This window comes from Oxyura jamaicensis, chromosome Z (genome assembly GCF_011077185.1).
Source record: "Oxyura jamaicensis isolate SHBP4307 breed ruddy duck chromosome Z, BPBGC_Ojam_1.0, whole genome shotgun sequence".
NCBI classification, from domain to species: Eukaryota; Metazoa; Chordata; class Aves; order Anseriformes; family Anatidae; genus Oxyura; species Oxyura jamaicensis.
The window spans coordinates 51,566,632-51,588,365 of NC_048926.1; the positions used below are offsets into that span (position 1 = coordinate 51,566,632).

General features: G+C 39.5%; 1 protein-coding gene across 5 annotated transcripts in view; it reads right to left on the reverse strand.

Annotated features, from left to right (window-relative positions):
- Window positions 1–1,505: 1,505 nt before the first annotated feature.
- Window positions 1,506–21,734, reverse strand: part of ZNF462 (zinc finger protein 462) — a 96,220-nt gene continuing 75,991 nt past the window's right edge. For all 5 annotated transcript variants that reach the window (XM_035309420.1, XM_035309421.1, XM_035309423.1 and 2 more), the window contains 6 exons: window positions 20,330–20,594; window positions 18,213–18,349; window positions 12,571–12,794; window positions 9,995–10,127; window positions 4,807–4,921; window positions 1,506–3,727 (listed from right to left, as the gene is read on the reverse strand). In XM_035309420.1, coding sequence (XP_035165311.1) covers window positions 3,526–3,727; window positions 4,807–4,921; window positions 9,995–10,127; window positions 12,571–12,794; window positions 18,213–18,349; window positions 20,330–20,594 — 1,076 coding nt within the window. In that variant the 3' untranslated portion in view covers window positions 1,506–3,525. The remainder of the gene's footprint in view (window positions 3,728–4,806; window positions 4,922–9,994; window positions 10,128–12,570; window positions 12,795–18,212; window positions 18,350–20,329; window positions 20,595–21,734) is intronic.

The window sequence follows — 21,734 nt, forward strand, 5'->3', positions numbered from 1 at the left end:
AACTCTTGGTAACAACTACTTCATTTGCCTCTTCCTCCCCCAAACCCTTAAGCTGTATTTTAATTCAGAACAGGAATTTCAAGATAGGTGGGCCAGCCCTGTTCAGCCAGAAACCTGAAGCTGGGAAGACAGCGGGCTTTATTTCAATTTCACTCACACAAACCTGCCCCTGAGGTGAATGGGATAACAGAACTGTAATACTCTAGTAGTCATCGCAACGTCTTTCATTATGTCAGTCATGTAATTCTTGTTAGTGGCTGATCAATGAGCAACCCTTTCTCTTTTCAAAGTGCATGTTAGTTTTGGGGTAGAACGTAGCGTGCAAATTATTTGTAGGCCTCCCTCATGGACAAAGATTTCCAGAGATTGCTGAAAAAAGGCAATGTCTAAAAGCCTAAAATGCATCATTTTCCCCATTTTTTTTAATAGATAGGCTACTTAGCAAGGAAAGATTCCAACACAACACCACAAGCATCATTTAAACAGAGGAAAAGACAAAAATAACGCCCCTTGCTCCAGCTAACTGGGCGCATATTCAACTCTCATTAAGCACAATCTCAGCTCATCAGATACTGGTGCATACAGTATCCCACCTCATGAAGAGACTGAGTTGATAATCCAAATAGTAACCTGTCTCCATCTATTTTGATCCTTCAAGACAGACTGCAAAATTTCTTCATTTCTGTGTTTGAGTTCAGGCGGAGTCAGCAGACTTTGGCAATATGCCTTTGTCCTCTAATGGATATCAGGCTGGTGGACATCCAAGGCATTCCTCAGGGATGTGGCAGACCCCTCACCCTGTGTGAGCTAGGTAAGAGTCACCCCACCCCACCTGTAAATCCGAAGTTTCCCTTCCATGAAATAGGGGGAGAAAGGATGAAGAGAAGAAAAAGAGATGCTCTGATCCCTCCCAGAGACGTTAAATGCAGAACCAGTCACATAGATATTTCTATAGTCCCATCACAAGAGTAGCCAATACAGAACAACACACACACAGGCACACACTCTTAAAAAGTTTTTATTAATTTTCATTGTTTTGTTTTTTTAAAAAAAACAAACCCGTCAGTGCAACAGTTCAGTATCCCCTTCCTATCCCCCATCAGTAAGCAGTAATTTTAAAATCAGGAAATACCGAGTGCTGAAGCCAATGGGTTAGCATTTTGCTATTTAGTTCCTTCTGTCAAACTCTGAAAAAGTCCTCTGTATAAATTAAACAATGAAAAAAATGTTATTTTCAATTCTATGTCATTACAGTCAACAGAATCATAATAATGCATCTAAAATGTGTGTCCACAATATATCAGGTATACATTTTTGGGAAAAGAAAAAAAAGGAAAACAATATGACATTCTAAGCTTGTTAAAAGGATAATGGTCCCGTATGTTTAACAGGTTAGCAAAACAAAATCCAATGGATTACAATATTTACATGTTATTTGAAAAATAAAGTAGTGATAAAAGCATGTCACAATCATTTATTTCTTTTTTTTTTTTTTTTTTTTTTCATTTTTGGTAACCATTACAAACACCCAATCCAGGTATGGAACTGTTGAAATACATTTGAAATGAGGCCAATTAAAAACAAATACAGACACAAAATGTGTATTTATATTTGTCCCTCCGATGTGTTTTTCACATGACGTTCCCTCCCTACTTCAAAAAAAGGCAAAAAAGTTGGAAAAAAAATCAAAGGAATCCCCCTACCCCACAACTGATGAATCCTCAAACGCAAAACACCATGCTTCTCAAGTAGCACTTATTCTACATATGCAACATTTTTGCCATCAATTTTATGTGAAGCTCTCTGGGACACCATTTTCCCAGCAGCTTCTTCTTTTCCCCCCTCCCCCTCCCATAGATCCCTCCCCAAAAACAAACTGAAAAAAAAAAAAAAAAAAAAAAAAAGACACATGCATTTCTAAAACTAGGTTTCAGTCAAGTACTTTCTACTTTTTGGAAATAAACTCTTTTTTGTTCACAATCAGAACATACCATGGGCACCAGATCCTGTATTCCCTGCTCAAAATCCCCTTGAGTTTGGTAGGCTTCCCATGCCAGGAAAAGTGCAGGATCAGCCACTTAGGTATGCAGGTTCCTATTCATTCTACGCTGCTCCCCTCATGCTAAAAGCTAAGGAGGAGGGGAAAAACTCAGCAACTCCACCTTGAATTGAGTAAAGTAGTTCTCCAGGCTCAATGTCATATGTAACTATTATACCTCCACTTGCAAAAAGATGTGTTAACAAACACCCCCTCCCCTCCCACCACACCAAAACAAAAAAGAAAGCACGCACACCACGGACAGAAGAAAACAAGGCAGCCAATCTTAACAAAAAGTTACTGGTGTGAGACTGATAGATGTTAATATGACAAGCAACAGAACGGTTATGAGGACCTATGTGTTTGGCCCGCAAGCTGCATAGCTGTGCTGTAAGTTTGGTTCTTTAGTCTTAAAAAAAAATACAAATTAAAAAACCTTTGTTATTTAAGTATGTTTAAAATTAACAGCAACAACAACAACAGCAACAAAAAGTTCTATTCACAAGATCTAGTCTCCTTTCCCTGTCCCCCCTTGAAAAGAAATAATTCGTTTTACATGACAAACTTAATTGTGCTGTATTTGTAACACCTCAGGCTGACAGAAAATAAATGTGGCAAACAAAACCGCACAATCAGTCACATGAAATCTATCAAATCCTAAAATTATAACTGAATACTAACAAACAGCTTACCTGGAATAAAGGATGACAATTCACAAACAGTTATCTAGGAATTAAAGTCTCTCTCTTTTTTTTTGTTTTTTTTTTTACTAAAATAATTAAAAAAATCACAGTATTTTAAGAAATAAAACCCACACTGGGATTTTAAGCACAATTTGTTTCTTTCTTTAAAACTTTTTTCTTCCTCCATTCACCACCTTGCCCAGCAGTCTCTCTACATTTAACCACAATGACAACAGGTAGTACTGACAAATGCAGAGATCTCCCTTGGTTAATTTTGAGGTACTAGGAAACAGGTGACTGTTTTAAGCAAAGCAGTTTCTGTTTTGTTTTTTGTTTTCTTTTTTTTTTTTTTTTTTTTTTTTATTTTCATTTCTAAAGCAGTTGCATTCAGTCTGGAAAAGCATTATGTATTAAAACTAGAAAAACGCACCAAAATTTGTGCGTTGAAAAGTTATCCCCCTTACTTCTTCCACGCTCACGATGCTTCCATTCACAAACAATCCAAGTCTCCACTGCAAAGCACGTTGTGTAATGTAGGAATATGGGGAGTTTCTTCATTAGTCCAAGATGAATGTAACTTCCCATTGTCAAGATCCAGAAGAAAAGATGCAGTGATGTAATGGAGCCACTTATTCCACCACTTAAATAACTTTAATACACACACACTCACACAGGTACCAGTGCTTTGAAAATAGATCATTCAGTCCTAAAAGCAGCTTTATTTCTTCCTTCTGCCCGCCCCGCCCGCCCACCCCATCCCACTCATCACTGTTCAAGTACGTTGGTTAAAATCACACCAAATGCTTATTCGTTTTTGGCCTCCGGGTTTTCTTGGAGAGGTTTGTCAGCAGCTACCACACTGACTACTGTTTCACTGTTGTGGGAATAGTCCAGCACCATTTTCTCAATGCTTTCTTTTTCTTCTGGCAGTGTGCTAACAGTTTCCTCCACGTCCTCCTTCGGCTGGCTGTCCTCGCTGGTCCCATGCTTACTTTCATTCAGTGCCCTGAAAGCCAAGCAGCAGAACACAGAAACATTTGCAGTCAATACAGAGAACAGCAAAGCCAATCCATGCGCATCACAGAAGGTGGAAAAACAGACCTCTTCCTAAAAAAGTTGACTCAAGCAGCCACACCTTTGCCCCCTCATGCTTAAGAGGAGAGGTAGTGTAATGAAGCCTCCAGTGGGACCCATGACATTACAGCTCAAAGAAAGGCACAGGAAAAGAGTGCCTTTTCCCAAAGAGTTAATGATCCAATAATTTTTTTTATAGCTTTCAATATTTCAGATACTCTTATCTAGGTAGACAAGATTAAGGTTATTAAGATTAAAGTATTTTTCATCCTGCCACAGTTAAGTTACAATATTGTATTTAAATGTCTTCTGCAGGACAGCAACCTTGAACAAGATCTGTTCTTTGAAGAAACTCTTGTCAGCAAAGACATCTCTACTACAGGACTGATCTTCATCAAGAAAAGGAAAATTAAGCGTTCCAGAGACAGCTATCTTATCTGTGACGTGTATCATCCCATGGTGTGCAAACTGTTGACAAAGATCTTTGCTATGAACTTCACTATGCTCATTTTAAGAGGAGTTCAATACAAATTTAACTCCCCTTTAAGGTCTTACAATAATTTCTCTGCACGTAATTCTTTGCACTGCTCTACATGTTTAGCTGCAAGCGTGCTATAGGAACATAATAAGAAAGGCAAGAGAAAAAAAAAATGGTGCTTCCTAGAATATTCCTCATATTTTTTTGCAGTTTTTTAGTTGCTCTACTGGAAGGCAAAATCAACAGCACACTCTGCTGAAGCTAATCTTGGGGCAACTATGTGGTATTCACTTAGGAACAGTTGTATACAGTCTAGAGCCACTCTGGGGTGTGCAGTTAAAAAAGGCTTAACTGGAAATTCTCATACAGAGACATCCAATAATTGTAGCAACATTTAAGATAGGGTTCTTCCTTCACATAAACATGTTTGCCTTCATCATGGGACTTGCTGGAAGGTGAAAATACTGTGAGGGAATACACTACTACTGTTACCTCTGGCTCTTTGGTGAAGGAGTGTAAGTAAACCAACTTACATGCCATGTCTCAGCACATGTCGCTCCCACTCAGAGCCTTCTGTAAATGATCGGCCACAGAACTCACACGGGAAGCGTTTCTCTGGAGGACCAGTGTCAGAAAACATCATCGGATCTGGAAAAGGTCAGCACAGCCTGTGAATTTTTATGTCCCAGGGCAAGAAGGGACCACTGTGATCCTACTCTGATCCCTTCTGCTGCTCCAAGAGAGAAAAAGTATCTCTAAGAAGCAAAAGGACATACCCATCAACTATTGTGTTTGTGAAAATGCAATTTCCCCAAAGCAAAACAACACTGCCAAGTAAGATATCCCATCCTAAATCTTGGAACATCTCTGCAAAGAAATGTAACAGTTACTACACCCTGTCCCTGTATTTCAACAAATGAAGAGACTGGAGTTTTAATTCAAAACTAACACTGAGATGAGTTTATGGTAAAAATGGCTTGAAAGAAAAATGAAAAAAAGCCCATCTATGTTTGAATTTTTTGAATTGGTTGTACACAAACTCTGAGAGCATCCCTGAGAAGGAGCTGGGGGTGTTGGTTGATGAGAAGCTCAACATGAGTGAGCACTGTGCGCTTGCAGCCTAGAAAAGCCAGCTGTATCCTGGCTGCACGAAAAGCAGCATGGCCAGCAGGGCTGGGGAGGTGATTGTCCCCCTCTGCTCTGCTCCTGTGAGACCCCACCTGGAGCACTGCGTTCTGCTCTGGGGCCCCCAGCACAAGACCTCTTTAACATGGACCTGTTAAGAGTGAGTCAAGAGGAGGCGACAGAGATGATGAAGTGTCTGGAGCATCTCTCCAAACTAAGGGAGGTGATGAAGGGTCTGGAGACCAACCCAAACCATTCTATGATTCTGTGATTAACATGTGATCCTCAGAAGAAATAGACTGTTCATTATGAAGTCTTACAAGCTAGAGTATCTCTAAAAGTCTTGCATCATAACTGCATAGGTGTTTCATCCCATCCTAATCTTTTTATACGAAGGGCTTGGGGCCTCATTTGCAGAAGTGTCAAGCACCTAGTAATACGAGTGAACTCACTGGCAGCTGAGGGAGCAGTATTTCTGAAAGCCAAAACCCACGTGAACACAGCCAGCTTTAACAAAAGATGAAACATTTTCTCACAAATTAAGAAGATCACCACACAAGCCATTAAAAATAATTGCATAGACTATCTCACTTGATTCTTTTGCTGGATATGAGACAGCACCATCTGCTCAGAGCATTAATTCCTTAGCAGGGATTATCTTAAGCAAGAAATCAACAGAATGTCTTTCTAACTCCTCCCAAACTACATAATAAGAGGGATTTTGCTTCTTTCTAGTTCTGATCTCTGCTCACTTGATTTCTTCACTTACAGATTTACTCTATTCAGGATCAGCCTATGATCCTAAAACTGTCCACGCAAGCACTACTATCCATATCTAAAGTTCTGTAAAGGTATTTTTGTGACACATATCCCACTTTACTAAAGTTCTATATGAAATTATTCGTAACATCATTTGTTGCTTCTTCCCCCTCAAAGAAACATCCTCACTTCCTATTATTTACTGTTGGTGACTTATTATGTGGATAAACATCACAAAGCAAGGTGCTGTGTCAATAGGAACACCAGAAATTGAGTCAATACCAGTAGTTCAGTTTACACAGAATCACAGAATGGTTCCAACCCCCCTGCCATGGGCAGGGACACCTCCCACCAGAGCAGGTTGCCCAAAGCCCCATCCAATTTGGCCGTGTGCACTTCCAGGGTTGGGGAAATCCAGCTGGATTTTAACACCATGTGTATGGTACAAATTCGTAAGTACACTGCAACACACAGACATGGTACAGGGACAAATATTTGTAGAGGGCAGATGTTCTGGAAGCAGAAGTTGCTCTTCTGTACAAGAAATATGCCTGCCATACAGTACACAATAGGAACTTCATTCTGGGCCTCTACAAAGAAGAGATATGCACTACAGAGGATATTTTTCTGAAACAAATAGGGAGGATTTATATTTCCCATTAAGATTAGCAAGTGCTACTCTAGTAAATCCATTAGCTCTTCAGAATACACTCTACTGTTCACACTCCTTCCTGTTCATTTTCACTTCTAGGGCTGTGAATTTGGACTGCTTCCTTGGAGGAGTATCAGAAGATGCTAATCTCTGGGGCCTGGAGATGAGAGGTAACAAACTGCACAGACACCTGACCTGTCTTCAGTTTTTTTGTTTTGTTTTTGCATGATATAATGTACAAGCACTTCTGGATCCACCCCCCAAATGGAAATTGATTCTGGTGAGACAGGTCATCTGGGACGCAGTCTCTAGCAGGGACAGTGCTTCTTTTTGTGGTATGTGACAAACACCCTCTTTCTCCTCTCCAGCCCCTGACATCTTCTTCATTCCAGGTCATTATGTTTTCTGTTGTCCTTCACCAGAAGCAAAACATTGTTTTCCTTTCCCATCAAAGACAGCTGTTCATCTCTGCTGAGGGGACATACCCATCTCTGTCTGTTCACATGGGCACTAGTTCTTTGGTCCACTGCCCCAGTAGTCCATCTGGAGAAGTAACACACTTCTCTCTGCACCTTCAGTTCTGTGCATTCCCGCCTCGAGTCAAAGCGGTGAATCTAGGCCGCTCGTTTGACTCATGGAAAGAAACCTTGGTTCTGCCGAAGTCACACACTTCAGAGGGTTCAGGCAGCATTTGCTTCCAGATACTCAGAGCACGAAGAGACACTCTCAGCAAATCCCACTTCCTGCTAACACCACAAAGGCTAGAATCATCAAAAGCACCCAAGAGGAATATGAGACTACATAGTTTGATGTGGTTTGAAAGCTGTGAGACCAGCAGCCACTGTGACAGTCAATATTTAAAAGCATGGGTCTGGTCCTCTGCTAACACAGCAAACCATTTCTACGTTAGAAGAAAAAAATCTTCTAAAAATCCATTGGGAGACGATGTCAACATGCAGCTCTGCATCCAATCACACTTTCAGCTCCTGTCTCGCTGGGACATTTTTCTAAAGTGTACTTCGGATCTTGCACCTTAAAGTGGTAAACTACAACTTTGCAAGAAAGATACAGTAAATATAACCTCTGTAGTAGGCATAAATGTTTTCCTATTCAATCCTATTATAGTATAAAATATTACAAGTTGTAATAGATTAAAAGGAGAAAAATTATAATGGTGAAACATCACCCTTATGGTCCAGTCAGGAAACAAACCTGCAAAACAAGCCAGAAAATATGCATGCTTTTTTAAAAATTGGTCATCTAAACAATCACGCAAAAGTCCATTTTTAGCCAGCCACTGATGAGAAATACACAGGTGGAAAAAGGACAGAATAAAACTTAGAATTGTTTACACACTATCCCTTGCTTAATTATAGATCACATAAGGCACAGAGATAACACTTATCTATTTTCCCTGTAAGTTTAAATCTCCTGTATAGAAGGTGATATTTTCACATTTACACAGTAAGTGTAACAAAATGAAGTATCCTAAAGCCAATTTAACCAATGAACTTCACCTTGAGCTGTCCCCCTCCCTACAGCACATTTACAGGGATTTGTAAAGCCTGGCAGACAGCATCTTCTTCCCCTTGGACTGGATATCACAGTTTCCATGGTCACTTAAGTACAACTGCTTCTATGTAATGCTAAGGTAATCCTCACAAGGTCAGCGTGACTCTTCATCCTTTACTAGCTGTGGGTCTATACAAAACATTAATCACTGTGCTGTATCTGCAACTAGGAGGGGGCTGGTCCTGTAGGCAAAGTGTTCCAGCCATGAACCTCTGAGGGCTGAAGCTCTGCCTGAACTGACACCTGAGCAGGCTTTCACACAACTGAATAACCCTGAACTTTGAAATGCGTATGGAGCTAATATCCCTTTAGTGGGTCCTCTGATTTTTCTACTGCTGCTACCTAAGATCTTGTGATGGATACTTTTCATTAAAATGTAAATTGTTTCCTATCCAACCAGCTGCCTTTCTTATTTAAATAAAAACTATCATTAACTACACTTGAAGTGCTACTGATAAGCACAGACTGAATTTATGCTGCAGGAACACTAAACCAAAGCCAAGACACTGGGGCCTGGCTATTAAGAAGGTGAGAGAAATGAACTACACCTCCCTTATTCTGAAAACAACTTGTGAATCCAGAAATCTTATTTTTTCAAGGTCTAAAATGATTTGGGGAGACACTTCTTCTTTTGTGAACAACTCCTGTATGAGCTGGAAATCAATCTTCCACTGAAAGTTGAAAATTCAGGAGGTAAAAGGTAAACATCATGGCATATCTTTACTTAAGTACATATAAACTTAGCTAACCACAGTCATTGGCACCTAGAGGGTGAATGACCCCCAAGATCCCAACATCGAGACATCACAGGGCTTATTAAAGAGTCATGAACATACTGTATTTGACCGATGAACTGAACACCGGATCAAACTAAACAACACACAACTTAGACCAGACATTTGCAATCAACTGGTTTTCATACTGGGAGAGGGCAGGGACAACATACAGTTTGATTTGTAAGGGTATTACTTTTTTCCCTATTGATGTAACTTTGACCAAACCAAATGCATTAGTGAGTACATGCCCTAGCCTTGTTAAAGTAAGTGGGATTACTCATACAAATGCACTTATGCACATAAATACACAATGGTATACATTGGCCATGGACTTACCCCAGCTCTAGAGCTGCCAACCGCAACAACTACAACAGGACTAGCTCTCTAACAAGGAAGGAATGCTGGGCACAGAGTTAGGAACAGCCAATAAAAAAGTTTGGCCATGACTCCTTCGTCCCTTGTTTGAACACTGCCAACTGAAAAGCTAAAAACTGATTACCAACAGAGAAAATCTGACAGACCACTAAAGTACTCCTCGCTTGCATAGTTTTCCAAGACCTTATAGATGTTATCTGCATGGGCAGATACAGTCAAAGATTCTATCTGCATTTTCTCATAGTACGTATTTTCTTAAGACTGAAAACTTGCAATAAGGATTAGAAACATGAGATTCCCCCAGGAATGGTGTCTTCACAAAAGCGCCATTCTGTTCCTCCTGGCATGCCAACATGACTCTACTGGAATGTGCTGTAGAGTCAACAGCTGACCTTCTGTGTTGGGACTGGTGGGGCACGTTGCTGTGTCTTAAAAGAAAAAGAAAAAAAGCAATGTACTGACCTCTTTCTTCAGTCTTGGGGCTTAACTCTTCTTCTTTTTCTTCCTCATCACTGCTGGAGCTCTCTGTTTTTCCCTTCATTTGTTCCAACTGGTCCAAGTTAACCCGTCCAACCAGCTCAAAATTACGACTCACCTTTGACAAAAACACTTTTGTCAGCAATCAGCACAATCATCAGCTACTCAGAAAAAACACCACATATGCAAAATGAAATCCAGTACACCCCAAAGCCTACTCAGCCACAGGTGACATGCAGACCTAGTCAAATTAACAATCATTTATTTTCACTAACAACAATTCATTTTTCACTGTTTTGTCTGTATTTCTCATTTTGTGGTTTTCAAAAAGTAATGCCATTCAGTAAATTATCCTCATTTCTTCCTGTCTTTGAGGCATTAAAACTAAAGAAGTCCAAGAACTATAAAGCACTAAGCTGTATCCTACTTTTAGAGGATCACTCAACTATGATGATCAAACATTGCCATTGCACACTCATATTGGAGGCAAATTGTTTGTGGCTGGTTCATTCAGCTTCATGCATGAAAGGATGAGTGCTTTACTAAGCATATGGCTGCTGCACACCATACACACTTTCACGCATTAATAACAGATTAATTCTCACAAACAGCTTCAAAGTGCTTTGCAAACTGATACATGGACTATAATGTGAACACTTCACCCAGCAGTTAAACTCAGCTAACCCTAGGGTAAACTGCACCAGCACTTAATATCTCAAGGCAGCAGTATGTAAGCAGCAGCTTAGGGCACAGAAGTCAAGAACTCTACCACATTCACTAGAAACAGCAGAGGAACAGTCCAGATTTACAGTAGAGGCAGACAGTGGAAGCATGACCAGGAAGCTATGGCTAATACTAGTTTGATGATGAGAGCTCTCCGAGCTCATTGATCACTGCTGGTAAGGATTTTGGATTCATCTTTCACACAAAAAGACGGCCCTCCAGCAGCACAGGCACTGAGCTACAGAGGCAGAGAGGATGGAGACAGAGGAATAAGTGCAGTACAACACCTCCTGCAAGATGCTGAATGAAATACCAACCCCCACTATCTTTTATGCTTCAGCAGAAAAGGGAATCTGAATGAACCTAAGGGTCATATGAATTAGACTCTAGTATATCTCCAAATAGCAATCTGTCCTAAACACATTAGTATACAATTAATCAGGTTCCTAGAACTACTACCTACAGACAGCTGTGATGAGGTTCTCTGACTTGACACGTTACCCAATGAGACTACAGACAAGACTACATGCAAGGCATTTAATTCAACCCAGTTCATGCGCAGGAACTCTTTAAGGTGCAATATATCACTTGGGTATCCGAGCCCACAACTTGGACACAAATTAGCAGGATATAAATTAGTGAAGTCAGACATAGAAAAGATACTGTAAACTATTGGGATCATTATTGTAGGTCCAAACTGGAAGGAAAAGCTAGGTGAGGAATAATCTTCCCATTCTGATCCACTGTGAAAAGAATGAGTATTAATGTCTCCCAGATATGCCAGGACTTTTGCTGTGGTGATTGGAAAATGAGGAGCATCTCATGTACCACATGAACTGCAGAAGACTCTTGAGGAGTTATAAAGAAGAAGACAAATAAAAATAAGCACAGCAGGCCAACATTAAGTTTACAGAGTTTGTTTTTACAAGACAGCCAAACATTTATGTGTTTGCTTTTTTGTTGTTGTTTGTTTGTTTTTTAAGTGCAAAGAGTTTTGCTGGGACTTCTGATCTGCTAATACGGTCAACATAAACATGTTTGGAGGTAAGGGAAGTGTTGTTCAGTTAATGAAGTGAGAGTGTGTTTTAATGAGGACTTGGGCAGCTCAGCTCCAAGAGATGGAAACAAACAGCTGCCTGCCCTGGAAATGTAACAAGAATATACTCTAATAAATACTCCAAAACACAACTAAGTCCTAGAACTTCAGTATCTCCCAGATACACAGTGCACAGCTACAGAAATTCAAAGTTAACAGAGTCTGGGGGAAGTCTTGTAATTGCTTCTTAAAGACTGGATTAGATCTGTACTCATGGACTCCACAAAAACTCCAAAGCAGTCTTAAGCTAGGACCTAATTACATTTGCTGTTTATCTTTCTGGTGTTAAATGTAAATGGAAGGTATTGCCCACTTTGCTATTAAAACATGCATGGCACTTCATGCTGCTGAAGATGCCAGAGCAATCTTACATTTGGAATCTCCTGCCTTTTAGAAAAGCTGAATCATATAGGCTTAATATTGTTTTGTAATGCTTTTTTTTTTTTTCTTTTTTTTTCCCTTTTAAAAAAAATAGCATTCATAAGTGCCTTTTCCAGATGATCACACTCCACAGAAAATAGTTTGCCAATTCTGATCAATATAACAGTTTTAGAAACTCTCAGTTTTGACCTTCTGAAGAAAAAAACAGGAAGTAAAATCCAACATGGGGCTAGTTTTCAGATTGTTGTGGGGTGGGATGAAGATAAGGCAGGTTGGCTTAATCAGAGTTAACATGCAAGCAAACTAAATACATCCTTTTCAAGGAGTAGACAGTTACAAATTAAAACTATTTTGTAATTACCTTGTGCTCATCTCGAAGGTGAGCGTCCAGCTCTTCTGTGTGTTTGGTCTCATAGTAGCAGAGTTGGCATTTGTAAGGTTTCAGTTCATTGTGCTTCTCTATGTGCTGCTGCAAGCTCTCATCACTGGAGCAGGTAAAGGTACACTTATCACAGCGGAAAACAACTCCCTGCAAGTACTTTGACAGTTTGGAACGGCAGACTTCAATGGGAACGACCCGCTCTTCTGTAGGAACAGGACAACATTCACTTAACAAAGTTTATGAAATACCAGGCCATGTGTCAACAGTTTGGAAACTACCACCCACACAAAGAACAGAATCTTGTATAAGAGTATGCAAATCCCCATACGTAGCAGTGGGACCCAAACTGGAGTAACACACACACACACACACACACACACCCCAGAAAAAAAAAAATCTCTGCAACAACAGGGTTAATCCCCTAAAGCTACAGACGCAGATGTCCCCAAATGTAACTACTCATTGAGTAAAGAGGATGGGAATGGAGGTTTTGGAGCAAATGATATTCAAAGCTACTCACTAGTGACTGTGAGGGCAAGTAAGGCAGCACCTTTTTCTGGAAGAGACTGTGCAGTTCAGCCAGCACCAGAAACTCCCAACACATCCATAACTGTTAGAAAGCTCAGATTCAAAATCTACACACGCATCACGTCACACCTCCCACAGCTCAGATCAGGGATACAAGCATGCACTGCAAATGCTCTTGCTGAGTTTTTAAACTCTCCGCTTCTCAAACAAAATACAGATGTTTAACAGAGCAGCAATTAATTTCAGTCTTTTGATAGAACCAGAATCTGATGTAACACTCATCCACTGTGTTCCCCAAACTGTGTGCACAAGGGAGGTCCCACATTTGACCCTTCAGCTGAGGGTCACCAGAAGGTCCTCATTATGGGCTTTTGTTATTCAACTGGCCTTTTTAAATTAGAAACTGAAATTTAGTACTGTTGTCCCTTATGGACTGCAGATTAAAGGAGTAGTTTGATCCTCCTCATGCAGGTCATCCTTAACATATTAAAACAAATGAGGAAAAAAAAAAAGAAAAGAAAAAAAGAAAAACAGGCCTGAATCTCAGGTGGTTGACAAGAAGGGTACAGGAATGAGACGTGGTAATCCACATACAAATCTGAGCAAACGGTCTCTTCTCTTTAGCAAGGAGGGTAACATCACAACACAAGACAACCAAAGAAATACAAAGTCCCTTATGGCTTCTGGAAGGTGGTAAGAGCTCCACTATTCTCTTATCTTCAGCCAATCCATGTGCCACCACTGTTCACAAGATCTTTTCCACACCCCATGAAAATATTCCATCCTCCTTAGCTTCTCCCAGAATACAGAAGTTTTCCTACCTCATAACTACCACTCTGGCCACTTCAAAAAGCAAAACCTCTTAAAAACCTGGAGGACTTGTTATTCTTTTCTACACCAATAACAGCTTCTCTAGCTATAGAGCCACTAAGCTGCGGCCATTTAGTGTGGGAAGCAGGGAAGGGAAAATATAGTCTAAGAGACAACAGAATTTAAAGCTGTGATTCTGTGGTCAAAGATTTTTTTAGAAGCTTGTTGCTACTGTGTGCTTTTGGACTTGCTGAATAAGTGAAGCAGCTGGTTTCAAAAGTGAAAAGGTTAAGTTAAGCATCCAAAAAGAGAAACACCAACAAAAATATCTGGAAATTCCCTTTTCCTATAGCACATGGCACAGATTTAAAACATAAAACAAAACAATAAAACATGGGATAGTATAAAATGATTTATCTACTACTCTGGAGTAACTCAGCATTTCCTAGCTCACATCAGGAAACCCTATTTTCTCACAATTACACATACGCTCCTCAAATGAAAAACAACACAGTAACATGAGAAAAACAAAATAAACATAAATTCCAGAGTGAAGGATTTTACTTTTAGGGGATGATTTAAAACTTTTATGTGATGAGCTCGTAGCGTGATACCTCCAAGAAATTACTTTGGAGCTAGCAGGGTGATTTGGACTCAGAACCTCACATTTTGTAAGGTGATGTTCTTATATCTGGCTTGCCCCTAGCTTTCTGGAAAAAAAAAAAAAAAAAAAAAAGCTTTCTGTATTTAATTACTCATTTGGAATGCACTTACCGTATGTGATCAACTGGCGAAATTACAGCAAACTATAAAGCCTCTAACAAAATTGAAAGATTTAGCTTCTTTTCTCAAGTGTAGACTTCTTCAGACTTTAGCAGTGTCTAAACTAATCTAATTTGGTGGTGGTGTCACCATCCTAAGGGGTGTTCAAGGGAAGGTTGGACCTGGCTCTTAGGGACATGGTTTAGTGGGTGACATTGGTAGAAGGGTGATAACTGGACAAGATGATCTTGAAGGCCTCTTCCAATCTTAATGATTCTATGAAACAAAGACTTCTATATATACTTCACGGAAAAAATGTTATGAAAAAAATGTTATGAATTGTGGAAGAGTATCAAGAGGTCTAAGAAAAAACAAGAACAACAAAACAAACACCTAAGCATCATCTCAGTTTAAGAAATTCAATCATAAATTAGACTCAAACATTCAGCTTAATTCCAGTGCAGATCAGAGAACATGTTGAAAGGCCATTGACATGCTAGTTATTTGCAACTTAAAGCAGACATGTATTTTTTGTCTAGAGTCATAAAAAAGACCATGACTCTATCAGTCCTTAGTTAACAAGGAAAATTCTTTACTCACCAACAGACCATAGCACCCACAACTCATTTCCTTCCCTCAAATGTAAACCAAGTGCAAACAAAATAGTCCTACTATCTGTTGAGCCTACAGAAAAAATATTTGGTACTGTTGGGTGTTTGCACATATGCATTTTTTTACCTGTAATGAATGTAAATACAAACTAGTCACAGAACACATAGCATTTTGTGTTTCATTAGCCAAAAGCAAGCAGACCACAAGGGTTCTGCATGTATGAATGAAGCTGTGTGTACAAGGGATAACAGCAGAAACAACCATGTGTAAGGGAATTAGGATAGGAAGCAATTAAGCCTTTTGGGGGGTAGATTAAGTTGGAAATTTGATTTTTTTATCTTGAACTTACTATTTGAGAGAAATGGGTGCAGTTTCTATTAAATGGAAGAACAAAATCATCATTTCTACCAGCAAGAGAGTAAGAAGATCACTAAAAGAAGAAAGGACTTTAAAATAGACCTAACACTGATCTTGGTAAGTTGCATTCAGCCCTGGAAAAATATCAACGTGTTCCAAAATGCTACCTAATCACACTGTTAAGTTAAAGGCCAGTAGGTCAGCTGGCCATGGAGCAAGATTTCTGTCTCCTCTGTAGTAGGTTCCCATGCTTTCCTGTCAGGAAAGCCAGAAAGAATGCAAGAACCACACTCGTATCTCTTCACCTGCCCGCATAGCAGAGGATCACATCCTCTAGATGTGTCAGTCCCCCAGTATGGCCCACCAAAAGGCAATGAGTCTGTGCTCCACCTGTGCCTGCAGAAAGGACGGTGAACAGATTTTACACTGATAAGGAATTGATTGAACTGAATAGGTTACACGTACAAGAAGGCTCTTGGAGGCATCCTGTTTGCCCATGTCCTCAAGGGGAAGCAAATTTCTTGTCTATTATTTCTCAAGGCATTCAGCCTTAGAGCTTATAATGCTTTAGGCCTGTAAAAGTCAACTTCCACAAACTCTAATTAAGAGGCAAATATACTCTCCATTTCAAGCACATGCTGGTTCATCAAGGACTACGGGTGCAAAAATTTGGAAGTAATGTAAGAGTTATGCATCTGTAAATGTGCCTTTTTACACAGGAGGAACATGAAATGGATCAAATCCTTCTCTCTTGATTTTACACATCGCACCACTCCATCTACCTAAAAACTGATTTTCTTTGACCACAGATCACAACTATACTCTTGCTTTATCAATGAAATGACTATAAAAGAAGAAGGCTATCCCAGACTGTGTTCACCATCTCTCAGTGTCTCTCTAGGTGCATGTTAAATCTTGTCAAAATCATCTGCTTTTGCTGGCGAACAATAAACAAAATTGTATGGGCACCTTTTTTGGTTCTGTTTTGTTTATTAAAACTTCTTTTGCTCAGTTTTACCTCTTCCAGTGCTCTAGCAGGTGTGCAATCATGTCCTTTTCTTTTTTTTTTTCTTTTTTTTTTCTTTTTTTTTTTCTTTTTTTTTTTTTCTTTTTTTTCCAGCCGCACAATGGCTCAAGGCTGGTTTCTGCATTTGAAACAACAGCAAAACCAAAGAACAGATTCACAGTGTCCCTTACTCAGGAGGTAAGGGACTAGACACTCCAAGTGCAAAGTCTATGCTTGATGGAAACTTTCCTAACTAAGCCCATCATGTTCTTTCCTCAGTCTGTCTGTATTTTAAATGTCTGGCAGTGTTCACTGGTGTTCTGGCACAGCCACAAACAAGAGCACACCTTGGCATCACTTGGAACCACACAGTCTACTGTACAGGGGTTAACTAAACCTTCCTCTCTTCTGAAGAGAGATAATTCTGGAATATGCCCTGAAGCTGGGCAAAATCTGACACTGCAACACCTTCAAAGACAGGAAGTAAGAGCATCTGCCAAACTTTTACAACCAAATAAGGCAGCTTTCTAATGTGCTTTTTGAATCACTGACAGGTCATTTTTTTCCCAGATGTTTCCTCAGAATAGCCGTGCTAGGAGATAGAAATATGTATCAAGTCTGCCAACCTCACTCCTTTGGTAAAAGAAGGACTTTAAGTAACCAACAGTGGTAAGTGGTATGTTATAAGGAATTATGATAGCGCTTGTCACACCAGGATCTCCTCCAGGAAAAAGATGGCATGCAAAACTTGTGTTTGCACACCACCAGTATTCTACTGTGAAACTCTGCCCAACCTGCAAGCAGGCAGAGTGCCATCCCAACACATGGGTTTGGATTTCGGCAGCCAACAGACCATCTACAAGCATCAAATGTGATAGCTATGGGCAGGAATCCCAGCCCAGAGAGCCCAAACAGCTGTCTCTTCTGAGCTAGCAAGCCTGCAGTTAATACAATATAGAAATCCCTAATCCCATTTTTAGCTGGGTTAAAAAAAAAGGAAGAGAGAAGAGCAGAAAGAAATGAAGTTTTGAAGAAAAATAAAATATGATCATCCTTGTTTTGATCCTAAGAACAGTGACACATCATAAAGAGAAAGATTTCAAGCAAGTAATCAAGAGATATTTTGGGTCCTCTGCAGTTAGTTGGTATACTGTGCCCCAAAGTTTTTGATAGCAAGGACTTTACAATAACAAGGACAAAAGCAAGATACAACTCTGGCCTAGATCAAAGCTGTAAATTAGTGCTACTCTTGGTAAATAGGTGCTTGAAGACTATTAAAATTGTTTTTAAGCTTTACTTTAGATAAGTTGAATCTAATCTGTCCTGTTTCAATAGATTTGCATTTTACAGGAAACTATTAAGATGTATCATTTAGAAAAGAAGAAAAAATACTGAAGGCCTGATGTCCTATTGGTGTCCTGATGGCCTACTCAACATACTTGTGCTCAAGCACAGAAAGGTGAAAACGTAATGAAGCCAGTCTGAAATACACAGGCGTCGTTCAGCATTTCCCTCATCAGACAGGCACATAAAGGGATATCATTACCTCTGTGCAGAACAATGTGGTCAATCATGTTGCGTTTGTATTTGGTGTGATATAGGCAAAGAGGACAGCGAAGGTCTTTGGGTCCTTCCTCAGGAACTGCCGAATGCCCAGCTTCCACGTGCATAGTAAAAGCAGATCTGTGAAATAGGAGAGAGAGATGGAAGCAGTCAAAAGAGGTGTGCAGTGAACGATGAAGTGTCACAGCTCTATAAGGAAAGTGTCTTGTAAAATGGTACAGATACCACTCAGCCGTGTCTTCACAGTGCCACATGGCATTGCAGCAGGGAGACTCACATGAGTAACACATGAGCAAAAGTATTTGCAGGCTTGTATCCTCAAGTAACTGGCACACATTCTGACAATATATTCTGCAAGGATTGCTCTATAGTCACATTGTTATAGTTAAGATAGCAAAAGAATTCCCATCTTCTATGTTCATTATTTGTCTCCAGGCTGAAATATTCTGTGTACATTTTCTAACAAAAAAAAATATTTTTTAGCAGCTTGAGTAAAATCGAACTGTTCTGGACTGCAGGTGTGAATATAGACATATTTCTGGAGGCAAATAACATTCTTAACCACCTCTTGTCTGTGTAAGACAAGACCATTGTGATATCACCTTACAGGCATACTTAAAAGTTGTAAGAGACATACAACTCTTCCTCCATATCGAGGAAATTAACTATGTTTCTATCTAACCACAAGCTCAACTACTGAAATTAGAGATATCTGTAAACTTGGGGTACTTAGTTATTTTTTTTTTCCTAAGGCAGTGGTAAAGCCTGAAAAAACTAGTGAGATTGCCACATTGAACTTGAGTTAAAAGTCCTTACTGAAGTTCTGCAAGACTGCTATCTTGAACAACTTATTAACACAAATGGCTTTGGGCACAACCCAGTGATCATCAAATTTAACAGGTGTTTTTCTATCAACTTCAGTGAGTGCTTTCATGCATTTAAGTTTCTACAGTGAGTTTAAGAGGGGATTTGTATGGGCTTTTTACCCCTTTTTTAAAGGGATAAAACATAGTGTACTTCCAAAGGAATACTTAGTTCTTGAAAGTCTGAGACACCACATGAAGAAATACAACTCCTTTATGTAAGTATGTGTATATTTAATTGCCATTTGATTTAAGATGATTTAATTTCATGTCAGTAAAAGGCACTAGTAAGATGTGAGCAGATTTAATGGATCTAATGATAACTGGTAATCTTTCGGACAGATAGCTATCAGGGTATAAAGCATAATCGTACCATAAAGGTGGGGGGGAGGGGTGGCAGGACACTCTGAAGATATGTAAATAAAAGTTGCTCTTGTGGAGATTGATAAGGTTTGTGCTCAATATCTTCTTTAACAGAACATCTTTCCTGTAACCAATCATACTATTTAATGTCACCAGTCTCCTAAGTACTTAACACATTTGAGATCTCAAATGGCAGCTGAGGGACTTAGGCTTGAGGGTCCAAGCATATCAGAGTGAAATGATGCACAGGTGCATAAGCCTTTTTTTCCTTAGGGAACAACAGCTAAAACACACACACAAAGACAGCTGAGATTTTACATTCTGCAACATCTAATTGGATTTGCTGAAATGTCTCTATGTGCTATCAGTTACTCTGGAGAACACACTCCAGCTAAACAGATAAACAATGGGAGAAATAAAATTACATGAGAGAGGTTTCTTCAGAAAGGGATAAAACTTTTCATATCTCCTTAAACACTTGTGTGTTTTTTTTTTCATGCTTCATGCCAGTCGCACCAGGAAATTACCTTATTTTTTAAGAGAACATTTTTACACCTGAGGATAAGGAAAACCCTCTGCTTGTGTATTTTAAGGAAAAAGCACTACCTGTACCATCTCCTTCGGCAAGTAAAAGCTACTGCAAGGACTCACTGTGCTTTCGTCTGCAGCAGATGGTACCGGCTGTTGTAGAAGAGAGGAAAATGGATTACATGGATGCTGCTGTGATCTGGCATGGCATTTCCTATGTTCCTCTCTCTGGTCAGCAGTGGCCATGTTTCTGTTAGCTACAGCCAGCTCTCAAAGATCTCAGAAGTCTTTTCAAGTGCTAAAAAATCCTTGTGAGTTCAGTTTATCTGTTTTCCACAGTACTTACTTAAAGCCTGTATAAAAGGAACAATCTTTGCACTTGAAGAGTTTTTTCCCTCCATGCTTGTCACGGTAATGACGCCGAATGCTCTGTATGTAACCCGAGGAGAATTCACAAAATTCACAGTTAAGGATGGCTTCCGTTTTTTCCATTCCTGCAGCACTCCCTGAAAGTGGGATTGGACTGACATTGTTGTTGTTCCTGGCTAAAGCTGCAGACTGGTAGTGGTTCAACTGCTGTTGAACATCAGGAGGCTCTGAGTACGAAGAATCTGTAGAGAAACAGAGAGAAGCTGTTATTCCGTGTGGATCAGCAGACTTAAAAAGGTTCAAGGCCTGCTCCAGCACCTATTGGCTTTTAGAGGGGTTCGACCAGGGGAAAGACATCAGTTATGAAATCCGCTGACAGCTTTCTGAAGGGCTTAAGAAGAAGAGGTATACCAATTCTATACCTAATGTGCAATCTACAATATAAAAGTTGGTCAGTATAAATTATGCTTTTTAAAATCTGATTTGGGGAGGAAAAAAGAAGCAACAGGTTTAAGTTAAAAGTAGATTACAAAGAAGTCTCAAGACCTTTTTCATTTGTGAAGGTAAACCATATTAATCATACTGCTAAGTGCGATGTATTTGGCGCATCAGTCAGACCAGGTTCTCTCAAAGTTTTTATGCCAATTCACACCAGATGAAGATCTGGCATAGGGTACATGTGAGTTGCCTATGTAATAGGGGAAAAAATAGTAAAGAAAAAAGAAATGGATATTCTTCCCTAATCATATATGGAATTATTTGAGAAACCCACACAGAAAGTTAACTGTAGCGAAAAGATGAAATTTTACTTTGTCACATTTGAAGAGGTCATCACAAAAGGTAAATTCAAGTACTCTGAGTTGAGGATGTTTGAAATCAATTCATCATGGAAAAAAGATATTTACTCATAAATTTCAGTAAAGCAAACTTCTAAACCACATTTCCTTAGATGTTACTAAGCTTTGCAATACTGAGAAAAAGATAAATCCATTTAGACACCTCCATTCTACCAGCCAGCAAAGCTCTGTCACACCATCTTAATGGCATGTGGAAAAACACAGTCCAGAGGTATCTCAGTACTGACACTAAAAGCTGTAATACTTTACTTGGACCCTGCAAAAAAGGCTGGGGTGTGTGTTGAACTTTTTTCAACACACTGCTTATATGTGGAGGTTAGGAATTCATCTGCTTTGTCCTGTATAACCCGCAGCTGCCCATGAATGGCACAAATGAAAGCAGATGAATAAAGCACAGATGAATTTCAGTGTAACTTTCGTGAAAAGAAGACAAAAGACTCTTTTCTTTAGCTTTTTAGAAGAAGGAAAAAAATAAGAGAGAAAAGAAAAGAAAAGAAAAGAAAAGAAAAGAAAAGAAAAGAAAAG